Below are 23,537 nucleotides of genomic sequence, written 5' to 3' on the forward strand. Positions count from 1 at the left end.
TTGTTTTACACCACCTGGTTTATGGTACTTTGTTACAGCAGCCTTAGGAAACTGATATAGCCTCTAAGGCAAATATTGTAAATTTGACTACATTTTTATATGAAACTTCTATATGACAAATGAACTATAAGCCAAATTACAGGAGAGACCAGAGGAAATGCTTGCCATAAGTATAATAAATTAGCATCTATAATATATAAAGAACTCCTACAAACCAATAAAAAGACTGATTAGGCATTTTAGTGAAGAAAAAATACAAACAGTTAACATGTATATGAAAAGATGCTTAACTACACTTATAATGGAGAAGTAAAAAATAAGATCGTGTTCTGCACGTTCTGCAAAAGACTTTTTTGTTTTGTTCTGTGGGGGGTTTTTTAGGGAGGTGAGGAGATTGGCGTTGCTCATTGTTGTTGGGGATATTTTTAAAGAGGTGTTAATATAGTATTTTTGAGAATACAACTTGGTGCACTTATTTTAGAAGCTAATTTAACAGCATTTTTAAAATGCACTTTCTCCCTATTTACCTGGCAGAAATATTCTCACATATGCACATTGAAGGATGACAAGGATTTATATTCAGAATTGTTAGTATTTGTTCAAAAAATGAAAAAAGGAACAGCCTAAATGTCCAATAGTAACAGAATTAACATAAATTCTGATATACCCATATACAGCAAAAAAATTTTTTTAAAGATTATAGAGCAAATGTACTGATGTGGCACAATCTTTAAGACATTTTAAGTGGGGCAAAAGTAACTTGCAGAACAAGTATATCAATTGTGTTTATTTATAAAACTGTTTCTACATGTATGTATAAATAGTTCTAACTGCATTGAAAAAGATCTAGGAAGGATAAACCTAAACATTACAGTGTTGGTTAGACTGATAAGGGATGATCTGTGTTGTTCAAGGGGGACTTGCCGTTTGATGTTTTTGTTTATGTTTGTTGTGATAATGCCTTCACAACATAAAATATATTTTATACTTTAAAAAAATTGCTTATATAGCAACTGCGCTCCTTTAGGTTTGGAGCATTGCATGTAATCTAAAATTTGGCATTCAAAAATTCATCTTTCATATATATGTAATTTATTTAGAAATTAATATGTATTTACAGAAGAGTTACAAGATCAGTACAGAGAACTCCCAATTAACGTCACCCAAATTCCCCAGTTGTTAACATTTTACCACATTTGCTTTCTCTTTCTCTCAGCCATGATCTTTATTCTTTTTCTGAACCGTTTTAGAGGAAGTTGAAGATTTGTCACCTTTAAATTCTTTGTTTTCTCCCAAATAAGGACACCGTCCTATTTATATGTACATATAAAAATAGCTTTATGCATTATAAACACTCAATTTTACATATTGTTCTGCAACTTGCTTCTCCCTTACCGCCCCCCCGCCACTCTCCTCTCAAAAATGCAGTTATCCATGGGCTTCCCTGGTGGCATAGTGGTTGAGAGTCCGCCTGCCGATGCAGAGGACACCGGTTCATACCCCGGTCCGGGAGGATCCCACATGCCGCGGAGCGGGTAGGCCCATGAGCCATGGCCACTGAGCCTGCGCGTCCGGAGCCTGTGCTCCGCAATGGGAGAGGCCACAACAGTGAGAAGCCCACGTACCGCAAAAAAAAAAAAAAAAATGCAGTTATCCAAATCAAGAAACTAACACTTACACAGCATCACCTTGTAATCCATAGAACCCATTCAGATTTCATCAGCTTTCCTGGCAATGTCTCCTTTCTCTTTCTGGCTCAGGATCCAATCCAGGATCATAATTACATTTCTTTTTGTGTCTCTTAAGTTTTCTTCAACCTTAAGTTACCCAGGCTTTTCTGGTCTTTCATGACCTTGACAGTTTTAAAAAATAAAGCCTTTCCTAGTGTATGCTTTCCCTCAACATATGTCCATTTGATGTTTCCTCATCTTCCAACTCAAGACAAGAAGCCTTGACAAGAACGGTACAGAAAGAATGCTGTGCTCTTCTCATTGCATTGGTCAGAAGGCACCTGGTGGTGACCTGATCCACCACTGGTGATATTAACCTTGATCACCTGTCAAGTTTGTGTCTGCCAGCTTTTTACACTGCAGAGTCACCATCTTTTTCATTTGTAAAATAGTATATATTTTATGGGGAGATCATCAGAGACTATGCTGATATAGTCAGCCCTCTGTATCCATGGGTTCTGCATCCTCAGATTCAGCCAACCATGGATTCAAAGTATTCAGAAAGAAAATTCCAGAAAGTTCCAAAAGCAAAACTTGAATTTGCTGTGTGCTGTTTACCTAACATTTACATTGTATTTACAACTGTTTACACAGCATTTACATTGTATTAGATATTATAAGTAATCTGGAGATGATTTAAAGTATATAGGAAATAATGCATAGCTTATATGCAAATACTATGCCATTTAATAAAAGGGACTTGAGCATCCATGGGTTTTGTTATCCGTGGGGATCCTGGAACCAATCCCCCCGATACCAAGGGACGACGGACAGCTGTATCCTGTTCCTCATCAAGCTTGTACTCATCAGCCTTAGCTTTCATTGATGATTCCCGCCTGAATCGGCCACTACTATGATGGTTTGTCAGACGGTGATTTTTCTATTTCCATTATTACTTCCTTTATATTTGTTGGCATTCTACCATAAAAAAAGAGCTTTCCCTTCTCTTCCATTTATTTAATCTGTGTGGACTCATGAGATAGTATTTTAGTAACGGATTTTAGTAACCCACTGAATATCAATTATTTTTATGTTCAAACTCTCATTTTTTGACCAGTGAGAACCCCTTCAAGGGGGCTTCTGCATCATTTTGACAAGCCCTCATCATGCTTATTGCACTTCCTTACTGTGGTAGGCTGAATAATGGCCCCCCACAGATATCCACATCCTAATTCCCTGAACTGACCTGGATTATGTAAGTGGGCCCAGTGTAATCACAAGGGTCCTTATAAAGGGAGGGGTAGCAGTAGGGTCAGAATAAAGGAAAGAAGGCAATGTGATAACAGAAGCAGAGGGTCAGAGAATGATACAAAGATGCCTCATTACTGGCCTTGAAGATGGAGGAAGTGGTCATGAACTCTTAACGTGATGAATATTCCTGTTTTGCTTCTTGCATATCTTGTATATTGTGAAGAAATCTAAGCATTTTATAGCCTCGTATGGGTTCTTCTTAAGCTAGAAACTAAGCTACATTTTCCAAATGCTGATTTTTTTCCCTACCCTCTTGAATTCTAACATGATTTTGTTATAGTTACCCTACAGATGGATGCATCTGGCCTTCACTTTTACTGGAGCCACTTTGGAAAACTCAAGTACAAAATAATGTGCCTTTTATAAGTTTTGTGACAAAACTTTGGTAGGAGACTTATAAAGATTTAGATTAATGCTTACAAATTACTTTGGTGATTATATTTAGTAGTATAGCAGTCTGACAATACAGTGTTTAAGGAAGAGTCAGTAGTAAGGGTAAAATCATAGGTAACTGGGCCATCAAGGCCATCAGTTGCTATTGTGATTCTGTATTTCCAGGACTATAGCCCATATTTCTGGGACGTTGATATAAAACTAATCAAGTTGGTATGTTGATCCATAACTTATTCAAACTTAGGTCCCAAGGGTCTTGTTTTAAGAGGGACATCTGGATATGAGAAATTGATACAAGTATAAATTTTGAATTCAGCCAAACTCAGGTAAAAATTCTAGAAGTGATGCTTCCTAGTGAGGCAGCTGTGAACAAGGCACTTAATTTCTCTGAATTTAAGTTCTTTTATTTCTAAAAGGGAGATGATAATATCTTATAGGATTGTAGGAATTAAATGAGAATATAAAAATGCTGCACATGTGTTCAGTAAATAGTAGCTATTATTAATAAGAATAATTTTATTTGCCTAAAGTAATTATTATAGTGCAAATCAATCTGATGATAATCACCATAAAGTATCGCTTCTTACTAATCCTTCCATTAGCAATAGATGGAAGTTATTTTTCATTCTTTGTTTCAAGAAATGTTAGAGTGTACATGGGTTAATCAAATTGTATGTACATTATATACAATAAAGTATCTAGTAAATAAAGAGATTACATTATGTTGGTACTAAAGTGGTATATGTCCTTAAGGGTTCCATGTCAGTGTTCTTTCTGTGTTCAGAATTGTTTCAGAGATGCAATGTTGCTAAACAATGATTGGGTTTTTGCTCTTAGTTGACAATGTGACCATGGCCACAATTAGTTTGATACCAACGTGGTTATCATATAATTACTTTAGATTATAATTTAACTTTGGTGATGTAGCGACTATTTCTGCCAGTTTTAGTAGTTTCTATTGAAATAAGAGTCTAGAAAGGAGAAAAGTGTATTCAAATGTATGCCTTTTACATTTTACCTCAGGTGGCTAGTCCATACAGATACGATCTTGAGTCAGTTGTTAGAAAACAGATAAAATAGGAAATGTAAGATTTCATCTTTAATAAAACTGGCCAGATTATTATTATTTCACCATAATGGCAACATCTGCCAGGGAAATTAAAATAAAATTTCCTCCCTACGGAGATTCTGCCTGCTCCAGCTAAAGCTGTGTATATACAGGGAATGCCAGGAAATTCTGACATATTGTTGGAGCGAACACTTCAAAACATCTTGTGTTTTTTCTGTTATAGCAACTTCACTGTGTGGTGGTTGGAAGTGAAAATGCCAAGCGGTATTTTGAAGCAGTTCAAGGATCAAAAGAGCATCGAGGAGAGCTTTTTGGAGTCTATAATCTCTTCAAACTGAGGTCCCAAGGGTCTTGTCTTACAAGGGACATCCTGGAGGTGTGAAATTTTTCTCTGATTTTTTTCAATATTTTAAACATGGATTTCTCCCTCAGGAAAATTGCTGGTGCCTTTTCAGAGAAATTTTTGGTTTTCTTTTTAAAAAATGTTTTATGTTTAGAATTTCTACTTTTATAGAAATAGGAAATGAATTACTATACCTCTGAACTAAGATTTTCCCCATGCATAGTTATAAATAATGTACATACACAAATTCAGATACATATACAAGACAGTATGACCTCCAAGGCCATTTTCAGACGGTAAAGAGAAATTTATTATTTTGAAAACAGCTGTTGAAGTCAGGAACTAAAAAAAGAGACTTTCCTAAATAAACAAAAATATAAAATGTGTTTTGATTAAAAGTTACCAAATACTCCCTGAGATGCACTCTCATGTCTCATGGAGATTTTTGTTTTCTGTTCCCAATAAAAATTCCACACCAATATTTCAAACTCTCCCAGTTGTGTTCATCCTCAGGATACAGATGTTTCTTATTCTTAACAGGATATTTATATCCTTTAAAAAATCTTTTAAATTCTTTAATATACCAGAGTACTAAGAATATTAACCTATTTTTTAGTTAATATGATATGAGTATCATAAAATCCTGGACTATCGTTTTTTTCAATCCCATCATCATACAGTTGAGGAAATTGAGTCTTGGAAAACTTAAGGATATTTCCCTTAACTTCCAGGACTTTGTAGTAAAACCTTAATGTACTTCATTTATTTAATAGTACCGTAAAAACAGTTAAAGGAACAATTGGTCCCTGTCCTTAAAGAACTTAGACCATCTTTATGGGAGGTGGAAGAGAACATTTACATACTGAACACGTAACATCAGTAAGCATATGTTAAGCAAGTTTAGTAGCAGTTCAAACGTGATCGTCAATGGTTGGGGAAGAGGAAGGTATATATGATTTGTATGTTGTGAATATTACAACTGTTATACAATGTCTGATGTATATTGCTCAGTTTTTATTTTATAGTAACTATTTGATTCTGAATTGAGTGACCTATTTAAAGTCTCCCTTTCTCTGTCTCTTTCTTGTTTTGAATATGCTATTTCTCTGATTGACTTGTTCTTTCCCATTCCTCTTCTCTAATCAGTAAATAGCCTTGTTTGTCCTCAGGACCCCCTCAGATCCTACCTCCAACGTTGGGTAGTACTACCCAATGTACTATATTCATGTTTCTAATTTCAAATCATTATCTGTAAAATGTATTAGTATTATATTACTTGTCCTGTTTTCTGCTGTGTATCAAATAGTTTTGTTCTCTTCTTTTATCAGAATAGCCACCTATTCCTCTGTTTAAAAAGTGTTAGGTAAGACATTCCATATGACAAGTTATTAAATGGAAAGTTCTCTTATTCTCTGGTTGTCCTAAATATATGTTGTTTCTCCTCCAGGATTGTTTATTAATGACAGGACCCTCCATATCTTATATTTTGTTTATAGTAAAATATGCTTAACTGCTTGCTAGGCACATCATTGGCACTCAATTATTAAATTAAATTTTGAATTAAAATTGCTCATTTGTTATCAGTCAGAATTTAGTAGATTCATGCTGTGCTTTTGGCCAAACGATGTTTTAAAATATTATTAGTCCAAGCCCTGCATAATGGAAACATATATTATAAAGTAAAAGAAGTATTTTACTTCCTATGATACATTTTTAATTTTTAAAGGTTATAGAAAAATCCCTTTTAAAATGTTTTAAGATGTAGAAATTTGAATATATAGAACACTTTTAATCTGATGATTTCTGGGCAATTTAGTTCTATTTTTCATTGACATTCTTTTAATGGTTTCCCTTTAGAGATAGATACTGAGAGCTAATTTCACAAATATTTATTGAGTATATGTTAAATGTCCAATACTATACATCATAGGACTAGGCATACAGAAATGAATAAAATAGACAAAAAGCCCCGCCTACAAAATTTTACATTCTATTTGGGGGAAACAAATAGTAAAGAGAAATATAACTGAAGTTAGTATATTATGATGATAGATTCTAAGGATAAAAATAGAGCAAGTAGATGAATAAGTTCTAGAGATCTGCTACACAGCGTGGTGAGTATTGTCAACAATACTATTATTATATACCTCAAAACTGCTAAAGGACTAGATCTTAAATGTTCTCACCACATAAAAGAATTGATAATTATATGCCATATTAGAGGTGTTAACTAAAGCTATGATGATAATCATATTACAGTATATAAATATATCAAATTAACACCTCGTAGACCTTAAACGTACACAGTATTATATGTAAATTATATCTCAAAAAAAAACAAATAGAGCAAGGAAGGGAAATAGGGAGACTGTCAGGGAAGGAGCATTACAATTTTAGATGGAGTAGCCAAGGAAGGCTACTGTGAGATTGCATTTGATTCTTTGAAGAGACAAGAAAGGAAGAGGTGTTTTAGGCAGAGGAACAAATGCAAACAAAGGCCCTGAGGGAGGAGCATGCCCAGCGTGATTTCAAAATGGCAAGGAAGCCAAAGTGGCTGGAGTGGAGTAATCAAAAGAGCAAAAGATGGGGCCAGAGAAATGACAGGAAACCAGATCCTACAGGAACTTTGGCTTTGACTTGAGTGATAACAAAAGCAATTAGAGGGCTTCCCTGGTGGCGCAGTGGTTGAGAGTCCGCCTGCCGATGCAGGGGACATGGGTTCGTGCCCAGGTCCGGGAAGATCCCACATGCTGCGGAGCGGCTGGGCCCGTGAGCCATGGCCGCTGAGCCTGCACGTCCAGAGCCTGCGCTCCGCAATGGGAGAGGCCACAACAGTGAGAGGCCCGCGTACCACAAAAAGAAAAAAAAAGCAGTTAGAGTTCTGAACAGCAGAATGACATAGTCTGATCTATACTATCTATTCTAAATGTTAAGAATTGGACTATAGAAGTACAAGAGCAGAAGCAAGAAGCCAGGTAGGAGGATACTGCAACAATCCAGCCAAGAGATGGTGGTTTGGGCCAGAGGGTAGTGGTGGATGCCCTGAAGCACTGACAGGATTTGCTCCTGGATCATCTGATAGGGTATGAGAAACAGGAGTTAAGGATGACTCCAAGTCAACAGAAGACTGGAGTTGTCATTTACCTATCACAAAGGGGTTCTGACAGCTTGTAGATTTCTGTTGCTGCCAGTTGCATCTGTTGTAGCCATTTGAATTCTGTTGAAGAGATAAAAGGGAGTTCTCGGACAGAGGCTTCCCATTCCCTTACAGTAATAGCCTCCAGGCACTGGAAGAAAAGATCTCATGGCAATTCAGGAACTCTTTATCATTCTTTCAAGTTCTTTAGGGGTGATTCTCACTTGTTGCCCTGGATACCAGGTAACTGGAACCATGCCATTGCTATATTATGAATATTGGTGTATTCGTAAGTTGGATATTTGTAACTCTGGTGATGATAGTAGTATTTCCCCTTGTTCTATCAACAAATAAAGTCTTAAAAAGAGAAATAAATTTATTTCCTCTTGAAGAATTTAATATTCTAGAATCTAGGCCATTAAATATCTCTGCTAAATGATATACCAATAGCTATAAAAGCATACTTTCCTTAAAGATGTAGCAAGCCTATTATCTAATTAAGATTTTTTTAGTTTTATATTAGATGGATATTTTCATTTTGATGTCTACTACACTGAAGGAATCAATAAACATATTTTTTTAACATCTTTATTGATGTATAATTGCTTTACAATGGTGTGTTAGTTTCTGCTTTATAACAAAGTGAATCAGTTATACATATACATATGTTCCCATATCTCTTCCCTCTTGCGTCTCCCTCCCAATAAACATATTTTAATGAATATGAACTATAAACACACTAGCAATATAAGCTAGAATATCGAGTGCCCAATACCCAACATTATCTGTGGTATTTAAAATGTTGATATTATGTCCTTACAGTTATTGCAATATTATATAATATTTACACATATACAATAGTTATATAGTTATCATATAGACATAGTTATTATGGCTGTCACTACTGGGTAAATTTTTAACATTTTTTCACTCTCCCTCCCTACTAGGGCTTTTAGTGGAGTTTGCTGAAAAATGTTATTAGTTTTCTATCAGAAAAAGTAAGCTTATGATAAGAAGTAAGAATTTTTTATGAGCCCAGCAGGCTTCCACTGTGCCTCTATACTACCTAAGAATTATGAGCATTGAAAAATACATATGAATTCCTTAATTAGCAAATTGAAAAATAGCATTAAGAGAGTTAAAGCAGGCTGTACTCATTTTTTCTCTTTTTTTTGGCCATACCACGCATCTTGCAGAATCTTAGTTCCCTGACCAGAGATCGAACCCAGGCCCATGGCAGTGAAATCGCAGAGTCCTAAACCATTGGACCGCCAGGGAATTCCCTGGACTCAATTTTCTTAACTCTAAGTTTTAGCATAACATTGCTGTTGTTTATCTGGTTGTTTCTACCCTATATTTTACAGTTATTTGCATTCTTTATAGAGAGAAGGCCAAGTGGAAGCAGGGATCATGACAGCTACAACATGGTTGAAAGAGGAACCTCCAGTACACAAACTAGAAACAGTAAGCAATCTTTGAATCTGTAGCCTAGAAACTCCTGGGAAACATGTATGTGAAGATTTTAAGTTTCTTTTCCTTTTCCTTCATTTTTCAATGTGTAAAGAAAATTTTTTTAAGAAATGTCAAGGACACAAAGTCAGAGGACTGTCAGTAAAATTAATAATTTAGGCTAATATTTCATATCATATCATAAAAAAAAGTTCAGGAGCAGTCACCAGGTGTTTACATCCAAACTGGAATTTTAACTATGCCAAAGTGTAAATCCAAAATTAAATGCACTGTATAGGTAACCAATCCAACCTAAATAATTTTTTTTTTACTAAATAACAAATTAGATGGAAAAATAGCAATCAATGTATATTTAAAATTATTAAATTCAAACACCAAACTCATTCTCTGACTCAAGCAGATATTTTATTTGAGTCCTTTGTCTTGTGGTAGTTTGTCATCTCACATACTACAAAATCTATATTGTCATCATAAAGTCTTTTTAAAAGTAAAGAATGTATGTAGAAGATTTTTTTTAAATTGTTGTTGCTATTTTTTTCTTGTTTGTTTTTTTTTTAAGGGATTTAACTCTAATTTTGTACTAGCCCAAAGATATGGGCTATATGACAACTATATTATGATATAACATATATATATGATATAACAGTACATCATATAACTGTATGATAACTATATGCAATGATAACTATAAATTTATAACACATCATATAACTGTATGATAACTATATGCAATGATAACTATAAATTTATATAAACTATAAATTTATATAACCAAGTATGGGGTGAATATATTTCTAAATTTATAGAAATACATGAGTATCAAATGTTGGCAGAAGTATTACCAGATAATACTTTCCCAAAATCTTTTACTAATGAAGCCTCAGTTTTCAGAAACTGAGAATATATTTAGCTCTAATTAATGTGAAAAAAGTAAATATTGGATTTAAATTTCTAGCAAATTTTACTTCAAAATAGCTTCAATATTTTCTTTATTTATGGTGGTCAAGATCCTATCCAATCTATTTTTAATCAATTAGAAACATTTTCCAGTTGGGAATTCTTTAGCTCCTACAAATTTGTTGTGTTTTTAACGCATGATTGAAAGTATCTGCTGGACTGTCGTAAGCAATAAGTTGTGTGCTTTTCACTTTGAGGCCAGAATCAGTCTCTGCATCTTAGAAGCTAACAGCTCTGCTCTGTGTTTTCCTTATAAATAATTTGATCATTTGATATTCTAGTTTTAACTTTTATTTATTTGGAAAGTTATTCAACTTTAAAAGAGTATACCAGACTGTAATATTAAATCCTTTATGTTTGTTTACTATCAATAAATGTTTTACTTTTAGAAAATACCAGGTAATATACTTGTACATAAATTATCTGCCCAAATTCAATTCCCCTCCAGTGTGATAGATTTGATATCCTTATTTTGACGTTTTCTAATGTTTCCACCATTGCTTCTTATATAGGATAGGGAGCCTGACTGTCAAGAACACAAAGGTCCAGAACAACCTGCAGAACCACTAGCAAAAGAAGCATGTGATCTCTGCAGTGATTTTAGTGAAGATGAATCAGTAGGAAACTCAATAATAAAGACTGCTAAAAACAAAGCATCTGACTCAAGTAAAGCTTCAGGTTCTCCTGGACAGCTTACCTTACTCCAGTGTGGTTTCTCTAAATTGTTTGAGACAAAATGTGAAGCAGTTGAGGATAGTGATGGAAATATTACCTCTGACGATGAAAGTTCTGATGAACAGCCCACATGCCTTTCAACAGAAGCCAAAGATGTTGGTTGTTGGAAAAGTCAAGACTCTCTTGGTACTTCAAAGCATCAGAAATTCACTAACATCCTAAATCCAAATGGAAAATATATTTTTGATAAAACTGAGATTTTAGAACAGAATATTTCTTCTGAGTCTGATGATGAGAAAAATTTTAAAAATACAGTTGGCCACCATTGCAGTTCACAGAATGTCACAGAATCAGAAGATAGTGATATCATCTTTCCCACACAGTACACAGCTCAAAGATTCCTCAAGAAGAGGGTAAAGTTTAAGCCACCTGTGGATGGATCTGAAGATTCTGAAACAGAAAACCCTGTAAATATAAGAAATAATGGTGATAATAGAAAGACCAATGTCAGAGGAAATGGACTAATTTCAAAACAATTAAATCCTGAGAACAAGACCCTAAAATCTAATACAAAAAGAAAAGGCAGTAGTGATATTAGTGACGAATCTGATGACATTGAAATTTCCTCCAAGTCAAGAGTAAGAAAGAAAAGAGCTACTAGTTCTCTGAGGTTTAAGAGAAAAGAGGAAAATAAAAGGGAACTTTACACTTTTCCAAAAACAATGAAAAAAACAAACCAACTGTGTGCAACAGATGAAGACTGTACCTCTCAGGCTATTGATGATTTTACATCCTCAGATGATGATTTATCTGTTAGCCACATCAGTGTCTCTAAACAGAGCCATAGACCAAAAACTATAAAAGATAGAATCAGTTTCTCTTCAAAATTACCTAGCCATGAGAAAAATAGCACTTTTATAGCAAGAAAACGAATGAAATTTCCAAATAAGAGCATTGTCAATCAAGATCAGATGTGTGAATCAATGGATAAATTTTTAGGTAACTGCAGATATATTCTGAAAACTTTTCTTTGCATATTTGTTTCGTGCAATCAAATAGTTCCTCAAGAGATTCTTGAATTAACTTGAATTAGCTCTGCAATCAAGATGCTACATTGAGGCACAGTGAGGAAGTGGGTGGTAGCAGGATAAACGGGAAGACCACCTAGATCAAGATAGAGAACTTTGTCATCTAGACCAGGATCCCTTCCATGTGGCCCATCTGAATCACAACCTTGCCCATACACTACTTATTCTAACTTTTTTGCATTTTTATGGCTTTATTAAATGTATATACATTTGATACAAATGTGTATCCCTAGACATTATAGTTTAGCCTCACTCATTAAAAAATTTTTATATAGCTTAATGTACAGGATTCCTCCTCCATCCCTTTTGTTTCTTTACAATTTATATGATTTCTCTGTTGAAGAAACCAGGCCAATTGTTTTCTGCAACTTGCATATTGCGGATTGGTGCAGTTGCACATATTTCTCCACCCTCTATATTTCCTGAAAATGAGCAGTTGGCGTCTGACACTATATCAAATTCAGGTTCAATCCCTTTGACAAAACAAAAGTTAGTGTTTGACAGAATGTATGCTGGTTTCTGTCTTTGTGATCTTAGCAACCATTGATGCTTAATGTCTAGAATTATTTATTCATTCAGAGTAGCAAAATGACATTTTCTACTTCTCTCATTTCTTTTTCATTTGTTAGTTAGGATGCTTCTGTAAGGAGATACTTCCTCTCATCTACTATTACTTACCCAGTGGTACAGTTCATATAGAGAAGGCAGGAAAAATAATTTCTTTAACAGCTTTGAGTATAATAAATTGATTTCCTATTGATTTCTTTTCTTAAAATCATTATGAATTAATTGATTCAAACACATTTAATGAGTCCAAATCCATTTCAATTAATATCATTATTGAGGCTCAATTTTCCCATCTTTGGACAGTGGGAGCCTTTAAACATGAGCATTTTGATTCCTGAGATCTTTAACGTGATGCTAATCATCTTTGATACCTATCAGGTATTACAGGATGTTCCATCATGAATTTTTTGCCTCAGACCTAAAATCAGTCATTTCTCTAAGAAGTCTTGGTTTCCTTTAGTGAGAAAGTGTGTTTCAAGACCACAGTCTGGTGCGAGGAATGATCATTGCTACTACTCGCTTGGGCCTTTTCAGTGGATAAATTGTTTGTGTTACATATGTTTATTCGTATGTGTGTGTGTATATATAGGTATATATGAGTTTATATATGTATTTATGTACATGTATGTATTTTTATATATGGTGATAAAATATTTCATGAATTCATATTGATATTTCCATATTTGTACTTACTTTGGGGGTATAGAGCTTTAACCTCTTCTCTATCATATTTACATACCACTTCTTCTATGCTGAAAATACTGGTTCTTTGGCATATAGGGAACGATTTAATTATAATGTTCCATAATTACTCATGTTTTATCCATGTTACACAAAAGTCAAATAAGAAAAATATTATTATAATATAATTCCTAGAAACATTAAGGTTTGGGCGTGGGGTTTTTTTATATATACTCTCCCATTTCTGCCCATTTTTAAAATGGATATATTATGTCTTCATTGTCAATACACATGAATATTGCATTATACTCTCTCCTCTTAGACTTCATTTATTCTTGGTTTGCAGATAACTATAAATTTAATGCTTCTCATTAGTCAATGTCTCTTATGTCAATGTCTCTCTAGTCATTTTGGTTGTCTGAAGCTTATTTTCTAGTAGATTCCTTATTTCTGTTAGATCTCAGGAAGTACTCATGAGAGTAATATTCCCTGAGATACTTGTTGATAGCAGTTTGTGCCCTTTATACTTTGAAGTCATTTTTTCTGGATATAAAATTCTTGGCTTACACTTTCTTTTCTTAAGTATTTTAAATATGTAGCATCGTTTTCTTCTGGCATGAAGTATTGTGCTATGTGTTCTTTTTTTTTTTCTTAGATGCCCAAAGTGTGTTTTTTCTTTTCCTTATTTTCTAGTAATTTTACTAGATTATATTTTGGTGTTTGTCTTAGCTCAGGCTGCTGTAAAGTTACCATAGACTGGGTGGCTTAAACAACATTTATTTCTCACAGTTTGGGAGGCTGGAAGTCCAAGATCAGGAAGGGTTCTTGATTAGGGCCCTCCTCCTGGTTTACAGATCACTGCCTTCTTGCTGTCTTTACATGGTCGAGAGAGAAATCATCTATCTCATGTCTTTTATTATAAGGGCACTAATCTCATTCATTAGGGCTCCACCCTTAAGACCTAATTATCTCCCAAAGGCCTAACCTCCAAACACCATCACATTGGGGATTAGGGCTTCAACATACGAGTTTTGAGGGGACACAAATATTCAGTCCATAGTAGTCTGTATCAATATTCTCATAGTGTAGTTTCAACTCAGTTTTTATTTAAGGAAAGCTTATTTGTACTAGTATTTTTAGTTACTTGTTCTATTCCTTTACTTTGACTTTCCTCTTCAGGAATTTATGTTATTCAAGTGTTCAGTCTTCCTTGCCTGTCTTCAGTATTTGTCACATTCTCCCAAATCCTATTTTATTTATTTTTCATTTCTTTTTGCTTTTTAAAAATGTTCTTCTATTTCTCTTAAATCAATATCTATTGTGTTTATTCTCTCTTATGTTCCTTCTAATTTAATCTCCATTTCTGAATTTTTTTTTAATTTCTATGTCTTTCTGAGTTCTGCCACTCATTTCTGAGTTATTCTAATTCTGATTTATATTGTTGGTTCCTATATTTTATCATTTTCTTAAGGTGTTTTACCTAATTTTGAAATCAATTACAATTTTGTTGTTTTGTAAGCATATCTTTCTGGCATATTTTCATTGTAGGGATATTATTCTGCTGCTTATTCTCTTTACTCTTATAATTTTTATGAGATTTGACCCTCTTGCTCATTTTTATAGAAATTCTTTTCCCTGACTTTTTTTAAATGAGGCAGAGTTTAAAAAATCTTTTCTAATTTCACAGAGATTCATGTTTGTTATTTTTCTATAGTGTTCAACACTATGATAGGATTTCCTGTTTCTGTTTCTACTGCTTTGCTCTAGACCATCTCTTTCCCTCATCCCTGTTCTTCCTATTCTGCTCATTTTGACTCCATCCCAGCAGTTTTTCCTCATTGTATGGCCCTGGCCTGGGAACGCTGGTGGGTTAGTTTGGGGAGTTCCTTAGGGCTAGTTTGCCCCAGTCCCTCAGGCCTTCTTACCACAAGCCTCCTGTACGCTGTACTCAGCTTTAGAGAATGCAGAACCTTCCCAGATCCAGCTACTGATATCCAAATAACCCACTGTGCTAGAGTCTCCTGTTCTCTGATCCAGATGCCACCCTGTCACTTCCTTCTTCCTTCGCACAGACCCTGATGCCATGCAGAGTGTGTAGCTATTAGTGGGTTATACCCACCCTCTTGTATTTTAGGGCTAATGGGAGTATCTTGTCATCTAATTTTGTTGTAAGTGTTGTCCTTTGCTTTTGGTTTTGCAGTCTAATTGTTGTTCTCATGTTCTCATGTGGGGATTCAGAGAGATTGAAAAACTGCTTTCCCTTACCACCGTCTGCTGAGAATCTGATTAGTAGTTTTAAGAGTTAGCATTGCTTTCAAAAGTGTCTCACTCATTCCCAAAAAAACTACATGAAAGAATCTGATATGTAAGCAAGCTTATATTTTGATAAGCTTTCTTTTGTGGTTATTAGTAGTGTCATTTAAAAGTTCATTATGAAAAAAAAAAAAGTTCATTATGATATATATTTTGATACCCTTGTAATTAAGTACAGGTTTACCCTGCTCTCTGAAAGTAGAGCCTTCCTGTGTAACTTTGTAAGCTGAAATGGTGTAAAGCAAAGAAGCAATTACCTTAGGACACATCTTGTTAATGGTTGCACAAAATAAATCCAGATAAAGCACAGATGCTCACAGACACAGTCCAAAGCTATGATGGCTTGATGCTGAGATGCTGAGTGTCGTTCCTGGGGAAGGAGCTTGGTGGTGCCACGCTTGCTGCTGGTCTGTGTGCTGCCTCTGTAAGGGCTTGCTGCAAAGCAAACACTGCAACACTTCACTCTTCTCCCTTTTTCACAAAAGTGAAAACTCTCTTTGGATTTCTTTCTGTTAGCGTGAAAACAGGTACTAATGTAGGTCTTTTGGAAAAGCTAAGTGGTGTAAAGCAAACTTTCAAGAACTAAGGGATACCAGTACTGGACTATCCTTTGGTTTCTGTGCTACAATTAGATTTTAGGTTTGAGGAGTTATTGCATAAACTTTTTTAAAAGAGCAGCTAAGTTTTGTTTTTTGTTTTTGTTTTTTACTGTGTAAAAGGTGTCAATAGTTTGTGTGGAACTCATTCTATTTTGAATAATGCATAAAATGTGTCATCAAAATTAAGAAAAATCTGAGTAAATTTTCTACCAGAATCCTTTTGAAGGTTTTAAACTGTTGGTATACTTACTACTGATATTTTGAAATTTAAGGCAAATATTATCTTGATTACTCTTTTACTCAGCTTATTTAATAAACATCTTGTTTTCTCATGATTGGCAATTCTGGTTGAGAAAGGTTCGGGACTAAAACAGCACAAGTGTTGAAGGTCATAATTGAGGTTCATTGCCAGAGCTGTTTGAGGGAGCTTTTATAGACCTCAATTTGAGCCTTCTTTTTTATGACCGCAATTTAAAAGTAAATTATAGGTGCCCAGAAACAAAGCAATAAAAAAAAGTAGCTGTTTTTTAAACTTCTTTCAGATAAAAGGTGTAAGTTAATGTTTTTCATTTCCTAAAAACCTCCAAATCTGGGCATATGTACAAAAAAGACAGTATACAAACAGTAAAACTGAACAAAGCCAACCAAATGAAACTCCCTGGTCATAAACCCCATGCTCGTGCTTCGTCACTGTAATCAAATACATGTTTAAAGGAACAGGTGAGGTTAGCACTGCTTTTAAATTAGTAAACTTTTTTTTACATCAACAGAGACAACAAATTCATAGAGACAACCTTCCACTATGGCTTTCCTCTTAGCCAAAACTCTCATTTCAGGCTTAAATCTAAAAATTGTTACCTGATTCAGAAGTTCTTACATTGATGAGAGGGAAAAGTCATTTCTAAGTTAACCTAGACCAATATATTTGAACTCTTTCTCTTTTCAGTTGTTTTAAAAAAGAATATTGTGATATTGACATACAAACAATGTTTTTCTTGAGGATTAAAAATAAAATAAGCATAACCTGTTTTTAATGTGTTGCTGATAATTTTTAAAGTATACCTTGAACCGTATTGCTTCATCATGAGACATCACTTAATAAACATCAATTACCTCTTAGGTGGTGTTCAGGAAGTGGCTTACATTCACTCAAACCAGAATGTGATTGGATCAAGCAAAGCTGAAAATCACATGAGCCGATGGGCAGCACGTGATGTATTTGAATTGAAGCAGTTTTCCCAGCTTCCTGCTAACATAGCTGTTTGTACTTCTAAGGTAAGTAGAACATAGGATAATGTATCTCTAGTTTTTACCTCATTTTCACTGAAGCTCCTCAATAGGATCTTCTGTAAGTACTCCCTCAAAAGTACCAACAAGACTATAAATGACTTACAAATAAGTGTAAAAAACAGAATACCATTTGGGGCACTATATCCACTAAAGATGTTTTATATTAAAAGACAAATCTATATCTAAATGCCTAATAATGTTGAGTTGCTTAATAGTTTCCCTCAGTGAAAGTCTGCCAAAAATGAGAAATCTGAGGGAATCACTTAAATCAGAACCAAAAATACTTTTCATATGGAAAAAGGAAAGTGTATCATTAGATTTACCTCCATAATTTTTCATCTAAAATGAAGACACACACAAAAACTAACTTCATACAGAGTTTATATTTTTAACAAAAGGATTTTTATAATGTTAAAAGTAATAAATACTTCCTATGGGCTCTTCCCACTTAAATTTGCTGTTACATAGAAATAAGGCTTATATAAAAGTGATATTTTATTTACACACTTTTGTCAAAAGTTTTAAAAAATATTTTCTTCTCTTTGGCTTATTATTCTTTCTTAATTCCTTAGAGCTAGGTGTCTGAGGAGTAGTTTTTCTACCACTTTATGTGTAGAAGTGAAAAATTGGTATTGTATATAACAATGACACTTTGTTTCAAGTTAGTGCTACTTTGGGGAATGAAGGGGGGTTGGGAAATGCTATCTGAACTGTCAAGCTGAGACAGGAGATAGATGGGCCCCCAGGGCAAACAGTTTGTGTTTGTTCCTTGTGGACTGGTACTCTGAGATGGGAATAACAGGACAATTGAGAGAGGAGGCTGGACCCTGCCCAGAGGGAAGGTAAGAGACCACTTATTCCTCATTCTTGAAGTCAGGAGACCTCCCAGACTACACATGAGCAGAAAGCCTCCTTGGAGGTCAAAAGGGGAGTGATGCCAAGTGTCCAAACCTACCCAAAGGCCTCTTCCGTAGAATTCATCTTGGCCAAGAGATGCATGCTCACACATGGAAAAATCCTGAGCTATACCAAATATGGACTTTGAACCAGGCAAATCAAAATGACTGGCCAAAGGAAACCCGAAGAAATGCCCCATAAAAGTGATTCAAACTGCCATGAGGGCGCTACTCTTTCTCTGAGCCCACCCATGTGTCTATCCACACATACTCTTTTTCTCGCCTAATAAATACTTGTTTCACTACTTTCTGTCTTTGTGGGAATTCTTTTTCTGCAAAGCCGTACAGCCAGGGCCTTGTCACTGACCACTGGTCTAGTGGCTAGGATTCGGTGCTCTCACCGGCACGACCCAACCTCAGTCACTGGCCGGGAACCGAAACCCCGCTTCAAGCCGCTGCAGGCCTAGGACACCCAAGATCAAAGCTATCTTCATTTATTTGTACCTCATCTGGTTTGACAAAGATTTTGGATTGTCTTAATAAAATCAGAATACAAAATTAAGTTCATGACCAAGGAAAATATAAATTAAGACGGAAGTTCAAGACTGGGAGAAAGTTAGAATGCAGGTATATAGGATATACTATACTTTCCCAGATATATTTTTTTAATGACAAATTTGATTGAGTTTCCTGGTAGGCAAAACAAAGGAAGTGAACAATGTATTTAGTGTTTTCTCAACTAGTGCATTTAGAAATGTTGGGCAGTTTGGGTGGTCACAATGACCAAGTGCCTGACTGGCATTAATGTCTGGAGGCCAGGGATACTAAATGGCTGTCCTGGGGGGTGGGGGGAGCATCCCACATGCTGAGAATTGTTCTGCCCAAAATGCCATAACACCCTGCTGAGAAACACTGAGCTAAATGATTGTCCTTAAGAAAAAAGAAAAACAAAAAAACAGCTCTTCTAAGGAGGAGCAAAGCTTTTCCTAGGGTTTAATTTGAAAGAAATTTGTCACCTGGCATTTTAAATGGGGACCACTGAATGATCTAGTTAACTGTCAGTTGTCTTATAATATCCTTAGAGTAAATGTAATATTGAACTTTGAAAGGCTGTGCTTTTAGCATTTTTCAGTGTAATCCAAAGGCCCAATTCCAAAATGCAACTCATGAAAGCACTTTCATGACCCAAGTATGCCACTTTTTTATATTCTTATTTGATCTGGGAGTATACCATATCTCAGCCAATGCTGTAGATAGCATTTCTATAGTTTGACTACCTTGTGGGAGCTATTTGAACAAAGTAGGCAGAAATGTGCCAGGTTTGCCAGAAATTTACTGTATTAAAATTAAGAGCATATCAGAATCTTTTAAACAGACAGCTAATTTTTTATTAGGTTTTTCTTTCTTTTAAACCATGCCTTTTTTTTAAACCATGCTCTTTTCCAAACAAATTTTAATGTGAAAGGTCAGAAAATTTGGCAAACTCTGTAGTAGATGTTAATGCAATAATTTAACTGGATATTGGTCACTAGCTTATTTAAATATTTCTCAGAGAAGAAATTTACACCCATGTAATACCTCCCAAAACGGACCCAAGAAGCAACCCCTAGATATAGAAGCAATAAAAAGTACCTTTGGAACCTTCGTAAGGAAAATTGTAAAGATGAAAATGCTGGAAGTATACTTTGCCTTTAGTTGGGGAGGGGTGGGTGTGCGAAGGGATTTACTTTATCTTTACATTAGCAATACCAGTAGTTTTCAACCTTTTTCAGCCCCAGCATTCTTGAGATGAACAGCACAGTCTCATCAGAAACCTTGTCTTTTCACAGTGATTTTCAGAGTGAGGGGCATTTCTTACCAGGAAACAAATTGGAATACCCAGCCCCTGGAGTTTCTGATACGTCCTTTGAGGCCATATATCTCCCCAGTCACACATAGACCAATTTAGTAGACCTTTTTCAGGGAATATGAAGAAATCTGGTGTTTAATGACTAAATCACAGTGGGTATAAAATACTCAGGGAAGTTTTAAAGCCATTAAGCAGGAAGTCCAGTCCCATGCCACCAATGCTAGCAGGCATTATAGAACAGTCCATATAAACATACTTAATTCAGTGGCTAACTTCTTTAAATCAATACTTGATACAGTAAAATTCTGACAGAATAAGATTCAATCCCTCAGATTTGACCTATATCATTTAATACATCAGGTTAATAATATAGTTGTACTTTAGCATCTTGAAAGCTGGAATGTATTACCTATAAACAACAATCACTTGGGGATGGTATTATAAACTTACCATCAAAAAAGAAAGGTCTTGGATACACACTACTATATATAAAATAGATAGCTAATAAGGACCTAATGTATAGCACAGGGGACTCTACTCAATACTCTGTAACGACCTATATGGGATAAGAATCTAAAAAAGAGTGAATATATGTATATGTATAACTGATTCACTTTGCTGTACACCTAAAACTAACAGCATTATGAGTCAACTATACTCCAATAAAAAGTTAAATAAATAAAAAGAAAAGTCTTGGTATATGAAAATCAGAGTTTTCAGGGCTTCCCTGGTGGCACAGTGGTTAAGAATCCACCTTCCAATGCAGGGGATATGCGTTTGAGCCCTGGTCCGGGAAGATCCCACATGCCAGGGAGCAACTAAGCCCGTGTGACACAACTACTGAGCCTGTGCTCTAGAACCCGCATGCCACAACTACTGAAGCCCACATGCCCAGAGCCCATGCTCCTCAACAAGAGAAGCCACCGCAATGAGAAACCCATGCACGGCAACCAGAGAAAGCCCGCTCACTGCAACGGAGAGTAGCCCGCCCAACCCAGTTCACTGCAACCAGAGAAAGCCTGCACACAGCAGCGAAGACCCAACGCAGCCAAAAATAAATTTTAAAAAAAATCAGTTTTCAAAATAGTTATCATACATATTTTTGTTCTTAGTTTTTCACCAACATCAAAAACTAAACCTACTATAATTTTGACATAAAACTGCAACCCCTGAGACATACGTCATGCTTTCCTCCTTTTAGTTTAACTAGAAATAAATAAATAAAAGAACTCATATAATAAGACTCATCTTCAGTTTGTTGAACTCTAATATTCTAGAGGCAGAAGAAATTTTTGATTGTTATAACTAGCCCATGGCATGAAGTCTATTCAGGCTGTCAGTTTGAATTGTAGCTCTACCTGATACTTCCTGTGTGACCATGAACAAGTTACTTACCTTCTCTGTGCCTCAATTTCCTTGTGCTTAAAATACAAGTAATTATACTTCTTACCTCAAATGGTTGTTGTGAAGACCAAATGAGGTAATAATACCTGTAAAATGCTCTGAACAGTACCTGACACAAAGTAAGCAGTCAATGAATAATAAGTATTGTTATTACAACCAATGGATAAGACTGATGTCAGGTCTCTAACTCCCCTGGAGGGTGAGGATCAACAAGAACAAATAATCTATAAACAGTTGTATGCAGCTATATTTAACTATAAGTAAAAGAATGGGTGGTACTAGTCCATCTGGGGCTTTGAATTTCCTTAAAAACAAAACAAGAATGTTTATGGTAGATTATTTTTCAAATTTTTATATGTGACTGTTGTTTTTGTTTATGAAAACAAAGTCACTCAGTACTTTATATTAATTTTATTTTAGGATATTCTGTATTAGAGTAGAAGTTATTAGTAACTTTTCTCCTTAAAGCTGATAGATTTATTTTCTGTTTAGATTCATTAGTTTGTGACTATTTCTAATTCATGATATCTCCATAGCAATGAGTGAGAGAGCACTCTGCCATCAAACTAGTCCTTTTGCATCTCTATACATATTACTCTGGGTTCTCCTCATTATAATTCTTCTGGAAACTAGAAACTACTTTAATAATATCAGTGAGATGGAATGATGGTAGTGTTGTGTTTCTCTTTACTAAAGCTATTTGTAAAGATGGTTAAATTAAGCATTTCTGAAGACTTTTAAAATATTATTTTACATAAATGAGATATTGATGACATGTCAAAGCCATTCACAGAATTTCTAAGGAAAAAAAATGATCACAATCACTGATTTCATCATATCTGGTCGATAGTATTTATTTCAACACCTTTAATGAGTAAATCATTGAACCACACCATCATCTTTGGTTAGAGATATATATATCACTCACTGAGAGATTTTGCAGCTCTCCCTGTGGTGGTGACTGGCAATAGTGGATTTGCAGTTTTGGGAAAACTTTTAAACCGTTATGGGAAGAAAAGAGAATAAACTAAGGTGAAGGTAAATGAAGCAAGATGAAGGCAGAAAGACTCAGCCATAGTGTTAGAAATATTGACAACCCTCTTCTTCTGAAATCTCCAAAAATCCCTAGACCTCCCAGCTATAGTACAGTATCTTTCATCTGGGGCTCACATCCAGAATCTTTCTGATTACTGAGAATTCTTTTGAGTGCTTCATGTCTGTCACCAAAGTTTTATTAGAGACCTTTGTGTTTGAAAAGATTTTGTGTGTTTGTGTGTGTGTATGCCTGTGTGTGGTCTCTGTGTGTGTCTGTGTGTCTGCAGCCAGATGCAGATGTGTTGCCTCAATTCCTAAGAAAACAAAACAAGTCCTATTTATTTGTATGAAGGCAACACAAGATTAACAGTGGCCACAATATGCAAGTATTTCACTTTCCAAGGAATACTGTAATTGAGTCTAAGTAAGAGCCTTTAACTAAATTGCAAAGGAATATACTAAATGGAAAACTTACAAAAGAGAAGTAATGTACACTACAATTATAGATAACGTACTATGGTCTTTCAGAGTTTCTCAGTCCTTTGATGTAATTATTGGTAACCAGAATGACAAAAGCTATGAATCAAATGGAATTCACCCATATATTAAGAAAAGTTCTAAAATATACTATCTTTTCCATATTTCCTTTGGTTTCTTACAGTTTATACTTTTATAAAATAATTTCTACTTATTTGAACATATTTGATAAATGTCTTGAATTAAAACCTATCTCTCCTAAAATAATTTCTAATTATACCTTTTTAATTTAGCAATACAAACTATATAAAATA

The 23,537-nt window shown here is 34.9% G+C and overlaps 1 protein-coding gene across 6 annotated transcripts in view; it reads left to right on the forward strand.

The window, feature by feature from the left end:
* ERCC6L2 (ERCC excision repair 6 like 2) overlaps positions 1–23,537 on the forward strand; it is a 139,363-nt gene that overhangs the window by 91,185 nt on the left and 24,641 nt on the right. For 2 of the 6 annotated variants that reach the window (XM_067744826.1, XM_067744824.1), the window contains exons 14-17: positions 4,667–4,819; positions 9,306–9,386; positions 10,862–12,023; positions 17,393–17,547. In XM_067744826.1, coding sequence (XP_067600927.1) covers positions 4,667–4,819; positions 9,306–9,386; positions 10,862–12,023; positions 17,393–17,547 — 1,551 coding nt within the window. Of the gene's footprint in view, positions 1–4,666; positions 4,820–9,305; positions 9,387–10,861; positions 12,024–17,392; positions 17,548–18,435; positions 18,778–20,010; positions 20,423–21,073; positions 21,461–23,537 lie in introns of those variants that run through there. The other 4 variants (XM_067744827.1, XM_067744830.1, XM_067744828.1 and 1 more) reach the window with 4 other exon arrangements.

Source organism: Pseudorca crassidens, chromosome 7 (assembly GCF_039906515.1).
Source record: "Pseudorca crassidens isolate mPseCra1 chromosome 7, mPseCra1.hap1, whole genome shotgun sequence".
NCBI lineage: Eukaryota > Metazoa > Chordata > Mammalia > Artiodactyla > Delphinidae > Pseudorca > Pseudorca crassidens.